The sequence below is a fragment of the Polyodon spathula genome, chromosome 1 (genome assembly GCF_017654505.1).
Source record: "Polyodon spathula isolate WHYD16114869_AA chromosome 1, ASM1765450v1, whole genome shotgun sequence".
Taxonomy (NCBI): domain Eukaryota; kingdom Metazoa; phylum Chordata; class Actinopteri; order Acipenseriformes; family Polyodontidae; genus Polyodon; species Polyodon spathula.
The window spans coordinates 46,780,555-46,791,142 of NC_054534.1; the positions used below are offsets into that span (position 1 = coordinate 46,780,555).

The 10,588-nt window shown below is 37.9% G+C and overlaps 2 protein-coding genes across 5 annotated transcripts in view; both read right to left on the reverse strand.

The window, feature by feature from the left end:
- LOC121319328 (clathrin light chain A-like) overlaps positions 1-5,310 on the reverse strand; it is a 33,952-nt gene extending 28,642 nt beyond the window's left edge. For 2 of the 4 annotated variants that reach the window (XM_041256657.1, XM_041256648.1), the window contains exon 1: positions 4,922-5,306. In XM_041256657.1, the coding sequence (XP_041112591.1) occupies positions 4,922-5,132 (211 nt within the window). In that variant the 5' untranslated portion in view covers positions 5,133-5,306. Of the gene's footprint in view, positions 1-4,921 lie in introns of all 4 variants that reach the window. The other 2 variants (XM_041256665.1, XM_041256675.1) reach the window with 2 other exon arrangements.
- Positions 5,311-7,314: 2,004 nt separating this feature from the next.
- LOC121320572 (calicin-like) lies at positions 7,315-9,108 on the reverse strand. Its single transcript, XM_041259063.1, has one exon. The coding sequence runs from the start codon at positions 9,106-9,108 to the stop codon at positions 7,315-7,317; it is 1,794 nt and encodes a 597-aa protein (XP_041114997.1).
- Positions 9,109-10,588: the final 1,480 nt, after the last annotated feature.

A 10,588-nucleotide genomic window follows, 5' to 3' on the forward strand; every position in this document is an offset into this window, starting at 1 on the left:
TTTTGAAGGCAAAGGGTGGTCACACCAAATATGGATTTGATTAAATTTTAATTCTGTTCACTCACTTTGCATTCAGTTAATTGATAAATATAATCTATTAACATGTCTATTTTTGAAAGCATTCTTACTTTACAGTATTTTTCACTCCTGCCTAAAACTTTTGCACAGTACTGTATATCAAGAGTTTTAGTGAGAGTTATTCTTGGCTCACTCTGACAAGGTCAAGTCTCAGGCAGTAATTGTGCCTGCTGTGAATATTCTTTAAATTATTTATATAAAATACGCAATGCAAATATTTTTTAAATAGCATCTTTGCACAGATAACCATGAATAAACTAAAATGAAAAAGGACAGATGGGTGTCTCGCTTTGTTTCAATTTGGCAAATTTATCAACACTACTCTGTTTTAAAGATCGACATCTCCAGTACAATTATTCAGAGAAAGTGGATTCGTACTAAATCTACTACGATGCTTCCCTTGTCTGGTAAAATTAAAAAAAAGAGAAAATTAAATTCTACATACCGAAATGTATTACTTTTCTCAATAACAGTCGTTGAAATTCAGTGCTTACCCGGCATACTAACACCCCGCCTATGCTCACGAATGACTGGACAGCTGTCAATCTTTCACTTTCCCATTGGCTCCTCACTCGCCTTTAATTTTCATTCAGAATACCGTGAACGGTCTCTACTTGCTTATGATTGGACAGCTGCGTAAAACTTAGCAAATATTTGACTCTCCAATTGGTTACACTTACTATCAGTACCTGCAAATGAAACAGACAGTTTATGTCCCACCCAGCTAACATATGATTGGGTTACCGCAGATATTTAACTGGTTAATCGTATTGCAGAGGCCCTTCAGGAAAAAAAAAAATGTTGAGTACATACAACGAGCATAAACGAGTAGCACTGTCAACAGACTGCTGTGACGCTTTTGTTGGAAAACGTGTTTAAAGCTTTATTTCTTTTCCCACGCTACGACCCGCTAGAAAAGTGTTCACGACCCATAATTTAAGAACAGCTGTTGAGGGTATAATGGCCTGGCTTCGCGGGCACAAATTTGCCTGTGGACACCACTTTGAGGAGCACTGTCATATGCAGACAGGCTAAAAGAATTGAATCTATTCAATCTTGAACAAACAAGACTATGCAGCTATATAATTCAAGCATTCAAAATTCTAAAAGGTATATACATGGTCGATGCAAGGGACTTTCTCGACCTGAAAAAAGAAACAAGGGCCAGGGGTCACAAATGGAGATTAGAAAGGGGCATTCAGAACAGAATTTTTTTTTTTTTTTTTTTTTTTTTTTTTTTTTTTTTTTACACAGAGAATTGTGGGAGTCTGGAACCAACTCCCCTGTAATGTTGTTGAAGCAGACACCCTGGGATCCTTCAAGAAGCTGCTTAATGATATTCTGGGATCAATAAGCTACTAACAACCAAGATGGGCCATATGGCCTCCTCTCATTTGTAAACTTTCTTATAAAACTTATTAAAATGCCTGAAAAGCTACAACAATCTCTGAGGAAGTCTGTGGAAGTACTATGAGCTGCATTCTGTGTAGTTCTGGTTAAAAGAAATAAAGTAGTGCTGGATATTTTAAGTGCTGCGAGACTTTATTCTCTCTGCATGATTCTCAGACGCTATCTTTAAGCATTACAAAAACTCAGTACTCTGCAGTAAGTAAACAGTTTTGAAAAAAAAAAGACAGTATTAAGTCTATCTAAGTGTTGTTTTACAAGCGGTGACTTTCGCTTCAACTCTTAAAACTCAGCTCCGTTCATTTTGTGGCGCCAGTACACCGAAGGTTACGCACATATTACTCATGTAAAAATACAGACTCCGGATTTTCCAAAGAAGTACTCAGTCTGTGTATGCGGTACTCCTAGCCAGAACTACAATTGTCTGACGTTAAGCCTCTCATCATGTGACAGAGTTAACAGCTTAGGGTTCGTTTTGAGTCTATTGCTCCGTCATTGTAGCAGCTAGACTGAAAAGGGCAGTATTGTAGAAAAGCTTAGATGCTCAGCTTCCCCTTTATGTTAGTTTCATATGTGCAGTGTTTTTTTTTTTTTTGCGTCATCTGTAAGATTTTCTCTCTCTCTCTCTCTCTCTCTCTCTCTCTCTCTCTCTCTCTCTCTCTCTCTCTCTCTCTCTCTCTCTATATATCTATATATATATATATATATATATATATATATATATATATATAGATATAGATATAAAGAAACATAGATAGATAGATAGTATACACTGTATATATATAGCAGCGACCAAACAAGATTTTGTGGGAAAAACTTTGCCCTTTTTTTTTGTTTGCCATTCTCCCCTAAAATTTTGGAATCCCCCTCTCATTGGCTGCAGCACACCAAAATTAAATTCAAGCCCAGATAGATAGATAGGATAGAGATATAGACATAAATACATACAAAAGGCTAAAAATTAATGCCGACCATGACGCAATTGCCGTGGGTGCCCTTCTCAGTTGCTACGATGCCCCTCAAAATGTAAGTCCATTCACAGCCATTATGGCTGCAGTGCCATTTCAGCTACAGCAACTAGAAATCTGTATTAGGATGTGTTTGGATCCACACAATAACATGATTACGTGAATTGCGTGGTTAAGCTGGAAACGAAGCATTAGTCAGGCAACCTCCCTCTTTCCTGACTAGAATTAGAACCGATTCGTTCTGAATACTTTAACCCAACCCAACTACTGATTGGCAACAAATTCCTACATTTCTATTGGAGACTCTGCAGACAGAGAGGATTCTACACGCTTGCAAGATTTAAAACAAGACTACAAAATTAAGTATGGAGGATTGTTCTTGTTCGTGGGATTTAAAACTCAGTTTGATAGGGATTTAAAACCAAATTACTAATCATGGCAATTTTAAAAAATGCCTAGACACACAAAAATAAATAGAAGACCATAAGGATTTTGTTATGGAAGACAGCAAAGGAAAGAAGGTACTAATGTGCAAGTACTGTTGAGTTAAATGCAATAATTTTGGGAAGTAACAGGAAACAGTAATCTCATACAGTATATAAAAAGTGAAAGCCCAGAAAGATTCCAGAGCTCTTAAATGTCAACATGAGTCAAATCTAACAAGAGCTGCATAAAATGCCAAAACTGCTTTTTCTTTCTTCATAAAACACAAGTCTAAATAAGGTATTTCCTTATCTAATAGCCTTTTCCCAACCTTGTCGCTACTGCTTGATTGACGCTAGTACAAAGTTAAAATGCTGTTTAAACATCTAGAGGGGGTACTCTTAAAACTTACTAATGGATATTTTGTTAAGAAAAAATATTGACATATATTGCATACCATATGTAGTGTATAAAGTAACAAACAAATAAAATGGATATTCTAACAATAACTGCAAATAATTCCTTTGTTCAACTGTCTTATTGTTCATTTATTAGTGCAACTCACAGACTTTATTTTTAGTGTTGCATGAAAATCACATTTACAGATGGAAATAAGATACCCATTGCATCTCTGTTTGAACCTTAACATGATTTATTACGGATTTACTTTTACATCACAAGCCTGTTGCCTATAAACCTGTGATTAAGCCAGCTCAAAGTATAACCTAGTATAGATCACTCTGCCTTTCAATTGGAGTCTTATTTCCATCCCTGCATTTACAAATCACACTTATGAAAATGCCATATTTAGAAAAACAGAAACAGCGCCACATTACTCAGTTTTATACAGCCATAAACAAACAATATCAACCTTGTAATCTGAACCTGATAAATAATCTACTGAAAGAATTATTGATAATAACAATGTAATGTGATTATTGTTCCAGCCTTAAAACTGTCAAATCAAATGGAAATGACAGACTCTGCTTTAATATATTCAATTGGTTTGATTTTGTAATCATAAAAAAAAGTAATAAAATAATAATACTATAGTCTGGTACTGTAAATGTAAACTACTGTATCTGCACTTCAAATGTTTATTAACATTGTACTGTATATGCTTAAAAAATGTAATAGCTGTGTATTATGTAACTGCTTTGCAGTACTGAACCTAACACTATGTCAGCTCTGCATTTGGTCTGGATCCAGGGGAAATAAGTTCCGTATTGTATCTACTGTCTATTCTACATAAAAATGAGGAACAGCACATCAGGGAATTATGGGGCTTGATTTTCTGTAAATTTGCTAGGCTAGTGTATTTAATGTCACAATGGGACAGTATCATGAAAGCGAACTCGTTAAAGGGCAATGCGCCTCCCTCATATGAGGCTTTTTATTCCCCCGCCCCCCCAAAAAAAGCACTTTAAAATTGTAGTCATGCAACACAGCTGCTTATCTGTATGCATTGTAGGCAAAATCCAGTTGCAGGATGCAGCACGTAAATACAGAATTAAAAACACACTCACAAGCATAAACCAATGAAAAGCAGGTGACACTGCTAAGGTCAAGACTCCACCTTGTAACAGGTAAAGGCTCTTCGACCTTCAGTCATTTTCATTGAATACATTTCTAAATATTCGTTTCAAACCGCGTCTGGTAGGCTCCGATAGTAGTCGCCAGTAGTAGGCTATGTATTTGTTTGTTTGTTTAGGTCTACTTGTGTAGTATGTAATCAATTCTCTGAACCCATAAGGTTCCGGGATCAATGGCCGTCGTATCAATTACGTCTTATACAACTCGGGCATGGTTTATGTTACAATATAACGTCACAAAGAAATCACCTGACACTTTGAACTAAATCGTAAAAAAAAAAAAAAAGAAACAGTACTGCTGTTAGGGTACTGTATGTATAATCACGCGAGGGGAATCTGTTGTTACCGAGAACGTAACATTGACAATCGGGCAACGGTGGTGGGTAAACAAACAAGTACATAAATGCATGCTGTAAAAAATGTACTGTACTTAATCAAGTTCTGCAGACCCACCAGTTAAGCCCTGGTTGAGGTCACCGGTCAGGCTGTTGCCGAGAGAGGACGGTACCTCTCCGCTGTCCAAGATGTTGAAACCTTCGTCGTTCTCGATCCCCGCGATCTCGCTCTCCTGTTGGGCCAGGAAAGCAGCAGCGGGGTCCTCCTCGTCTCCGACGCCGTTCCCTGCGGGGGCCTGTAGTGCGTTTAATAAATCGAAATCATCCATATCTGAACTAAATAAATTAGTATTCCAGATAAATTAAAACAACTAAAGCCAGGCAGTCTGTCAGCCGGGAAAGAGGTCGGAGCTGGCAGATTAAAACCGCAAGCAGAGGATGGAAGAAGATTGAAACATAAACACAAAATCAACCAACCAGGAATTAGCTATGCGAGCGGGGCGTTAATCTGAAACCAAAGATATTCAACACCGCCTTTATTTACGTCACGATCTGAGCAAGGGGTTATGGGATATATAGGGGGCACTGTCAAATTTGTTTTGCTGCTTTTCGCTATGTTACGCAGATACAAAATACGTATACTTTTAATTATGTAACATTTTGGTAACTTTGGGAATGCATAAAATAAAAAAATGTTAACGGTACACATAACAATACTTGCTGCTGTCACGAAGCAAGTCACAGAAATAGGTATCCCCAGTGTTTTTCTATATGGTATATATAACTAAGGTACAGTATTTAATTATGTAATAACCTTTTCCCAACCTTGTGGCTACTCCTTGTTCGACGCTAATAGTACAAAGTTCAAATATCGTTTAAACACCTGGAAATGATACTATTAAAACATCCTTGCAAAGCCTTGGGGGGGGTTTGGGGGGGGGGGGGAATGACTTACATGCATTGCTACTCGAGTGATAATTGGGTATGCAGGTCTCAATGTTTCACTTGTCAGCACTTGTCTTTCTAATGCGCCTCTGCACTAGAAAGGGATGTGTCACTTCCTTAGCAACGGTCTTAACGACCACAGTCCAACACCATAGTGTGTCCCGTTCTTAATTATTGTGGCATATCTGTGTTGTTCATTTCCCCTGCAGTGTGCATTACTTATTTATTTATTCGCTTCAGGTACATTACGATAGGTTAGACAACAAGTAAGACATCATTTTATAAGAAAATGCAAATAGATAAACCACCCTTAAAAGTCACCATCCTGAACTACAAGATTTTAAATGTGGTAAATGAAAAATAAAAAACTGAAATGTCTGTGAGTCTTTTGGGGTAAGTCTCTACCAGGTTTGCTGTGTCGCTTTGTCTGTGTGCTTGGGGTCATTGTCCTGCTGAAAGGTGAATCTCCATCCCAGTCTTAGGTCTTTTGTAAACTGAAGCAGATTTTCCGCAAGGATTTGCTTGTATTTAGCTCCATTTTGCTATCTACCCTGACAAGCTTCCCAGTCCCTGCTGATGAAAAGCATCTCCCATACCATGATGCTGCCACCACCATGCTTCACAGTAGAAATGGTGTTACCTGGGTGATGTACTGTGTTTGGTTTGCGCCAGACATAACAATTTGCATTTAGGCTAAATAGTTACATTTTTGTTTCATCAGACCACATAATCTTTTGCCACATCTTTTCAGAGTACTATGCTCCAAAGGATATTCAATGCCTTTGAAATCATTTTATACCCCTCCTCTGATCTGTGCCTTTCCACAACTTAATCTGAGAGTTATTTTGAAAGCAACATGGTAGTATCTTTGCTTTGAATGTACTACCCAACTTTTATTGCACACATATGGATTCCATGTAACTTATTGTGTGAATTCGGAAGGCAGTTGGTTGCACCTGAGCTTATTTAGGAGTGTCATAGCAAAGGAGGTAAAAACTTATCTAATGAAGACTTTTCAGGTTTTTATTTTTAATTGATTTGTCCCCACCCCACCCCCCACCTACCTACCAGCTCTATTAAAGTTGCTCAGTTCTGGAAGTTTTCCCACATTGTCCTTGAAACTGTCATGCAAGTTGCAATCCCATTATTGCATTAGGCAGTGGGGGATTGCAGCTTTTATGTTTACAGAATCATGACAAGGAGGCTATTTGCAAAATGCTGTACATTTGTTGTCCAATCCATTATATTGATAGCTATCTCTATCGCATTATTTCAGCTGGATTTTGATGATTCTGTCTGAATCAAAGTTTAAATTAGTTTGCATCAGCTCTTTGGGAGGTATCTCCAATACAATGTTACATTGGGACTTATGTTTTTCAGTATTTATTTATTTATTTATTCAGTTTTTATTTTTAGAAATAGTCTTGCTTTTTCTAGATATCTAGAAGTGAACACCTTGCAGAGCAAATCTTTAAATTGAAATCCATTTTAATTTCAACAATTAGAATTTATTGCATATGTCTGTACAAAAAACAATATTCCTAGTAACATATGTGCCCACTTCCTTTATTGTAGATCTGACACTTTGATTAAACTCGTCTTGATTTCAGGTTTTAAACATGTTTGCCCAATCTTCCATGTCAGCTTAGCTCTGCAGCATGCCGAGCTGTCCATTGACTCAATTGGTTTGGCCAGAATGTCCCACTCGCCACTTTTTTGTTTAAATAGAAAAGCACTTTGGTTGATAGTGAATACATTGTTCACCTCATCCACTGGTGTTGTCCCTCCACACACAAACACATTGTCACCAACCTGGCACACTGCATAGGATATTTCCAATTTGGCGTTATTAGGCAGAAGAGGTATGGTATTAGGGCATTTGACGACTTTACATTTCTGCATGTTGATGTCCAAGCTCTGCTTGTGGCTTTGTAATTTAATCATGTCCCCTTTGTGGATTGAAACTATAGGCCTGTGCCTGAACTCAATTGGGAAAGTCAGACATTTCTTTACTGTTCCACAAGTGACGTCAAAGCAGTCCACAACCCCCACCCTGCTGATCTTGTCATTTACCATGCATCTCCCAGTGACAATATAAATGTTGTTGTGCTTGGGAATAGCCTCTGCACAGTCCAAAGGAACACTCATATTCCCAATGGTCACCCACCTGTCCTCTTCCTCATCAAACTTGTAGATGTTAGAGATGTACTTTTTGGCAGCAATGCTGCCCCCTACTGTGAATATAGATCCTCTGCAGGCCACCATAGTGTGGAAAACCAGGCCAACAGGTAGGTCTGGCATTTTGCTCCATATGTTTTTATCCAAATCATATCTCCATGCTGCCTTCAGGCTGGGATTTAGTTCATTAGTCCCTCCAGTCAGGTACAAGTACTTTCCTAGGCTAACAGCACCAGGGGCAGCTGCATTGTATGGCATGTCAGTCACTTTTACCCATCTGTTGTCTGCGATCAAATAAGCATATACTTTGTTGCTGAAATGGCCGTCGATTTTGTGTCCACCCAGAACGAGAACCGCTTCTATCAGAGTTCCCTTCCTCTGAGACACATTGATGTCTCTGGGGCCATCTGTCTTCTTATGTCCTACCACTTCCATAATTTTATTAATGCAGGCCACATTGTTCTTGATGAGGTCCTCCTCCTTGCTGAGCTTGAGCAGAATGGGTCTTGAAATATTGCTCAGATGGAGGTATGAGAAGAGCGTCTCAAAATGTTTCACCCTGTTTGGCATGTGTTTGGTCCACTTGAGCATGGTCAGGAACAAATGATCTTCATTTTGAGCATACAGCTTCTCATCCTTAATCAGCCTGGAAAATACCTTGTATGGGGTAGCTAAAAGGTCTTTGCTCGCTGCATGGCTAAAGAACTGATCTCGGATAACTTTGTAGGCTGTTTCAGCAAGCTCTTGCAGATCATGGCTCTCAGCTATTTTTAAAACCCTAAAACAGTTGGTTTTGTTAAGGAAAGCTTGCATATATTCCGTGCAATAATTCTTTAACCGTTTGATTTCAAACAGCTTCACCCCCCTTAGTAGCTCCGTCACGTTTTCCATGGTGATACTAACCTTACCAGTGTAAAAGTAATTCAAGAGTTCCTCCACTGACGAGGCACTCATGTAGTTTGTGTCTATATTGATAGAAAGCTCATCTGATAAGCCAATGTCACAGTGGGAGGTGAGGCTTCTCACCTTTGGACTGATACAAAGCAGAACGTTTTGGTGGACGTGAAAAGACTGTTCTCCCACGTTAATAACCACATCACAAAGTTCATTATTTTTCCTTTGTTGGTTAAGAGAACTTAAAATGCGATTACTGTAGCACGAGTCGATGTAATCGAGTGACATTTTACTCGCAAAAGCAACTGCTCTATGCTTTACCCTTATCGCATTACTGAACGGCGACTTGTGAACTATCGACTGGATTGTGTTTGTTCTTGTATCTAAGCAACACAGTGAACGTCACCTCCCTGAAGTCATAATAAGCTCCACATCGTGTTAGTTTGCTGTCATTAAAATAATAATAATAATAATAATAATAGTAATAATAATAATAATAATAATAATAATAATAATAATAATAATATGGTGTATAATTAAATGTGGCGTTAAACTATACTTTTGCCTGACGTCTGTCAAGCCGTTGCATCAAATGTACCCTATTTTCAAAAAAATAAAAAAGTACAATGTGAGCAAGTTTAGACAGTTGTAATACGCATCGCTCATTTTACTTTTTTTTTTTTTTTTTTTTGAATACCACACAAGATTTAAGTTGACTACTGTGCATTTTCTTAGAACTCACAAAGTAACTAAGCATATACATATTATAGAGATGGCATATCAGAAACAGAGTTAAATATTAGCAGAAGGACCGGAAAAATAAATAAATAAATAAAGGCAGCACATTGAAGCGCTTGAAACCACAACACAACATTAAGGTTATGACATTGTTATGTATTGATTATATTTAGTTTTATTTTACTTTAATAAACAAAATTGTATTTTTCAAAATTGTTATTATTTTACATCTCATTACGTTGTGTGTGTGTGTGTCTGTGTCTGTGTGTGGGGGGGAGACGAGGGGCGGGGCGGGGTGTTAGGTATTACTATCAATGTGGGGACACAATTTGAGAATATGTCCCCACAAAGATAGTAACTCCAGAAAAAAACGACATCGTGGGGACGTCCTCACTTTGTAAAACACATTTTTGAGAACTAAATATGCTTTTTAAAAAAGAAAAAAAAAAAAAAAAAAAAAAACTAAAAGTGCCAAAATATTTAGTTTGTTGTCCACATCGACTTTCACCCTGTGTGGAGTTTTGTCTGACTGGAGTTAGAAATAGTAAATAAAAATAAGTCTCCACAAGTATAGGAATACAAACGTGCGCGAGTGTTTGAGTGTGTGTGTGTGTGTGTGTGTGTGTGTGTGTGTGTGTGTTTGTGTGGAGATTAAAGAGGTATTTAGAACAGAAAATTGGAGGCACTTTTTACTCCCCAGTAACGTTGTTGAAGCTGACACCCTGGGATCCTTCAAGAAACAGTTCAGAGATTCTAGGAACAATAAACTACAGTAACCCAGCGAGCAAGATGAGTTGAATGGCCTCATCTCGTTTGTAACCTTTCTTATTTTCCTATGTTCTTATCTAGCTGTGTTGCTCTTTTTCGTTGGAACTCATTATCAACTTTTTATTAGAGAATCCACAACAGTAGCCAAATAACAAGGGGCAGCAGTAGTTTTAGTGATTATTTGCATTACGATTAGTAGGTCACTCATGATTTCTGCAACGTTTCTGTAGTTCACAGCAGCAGCCAGTCTCCTGCAATAACT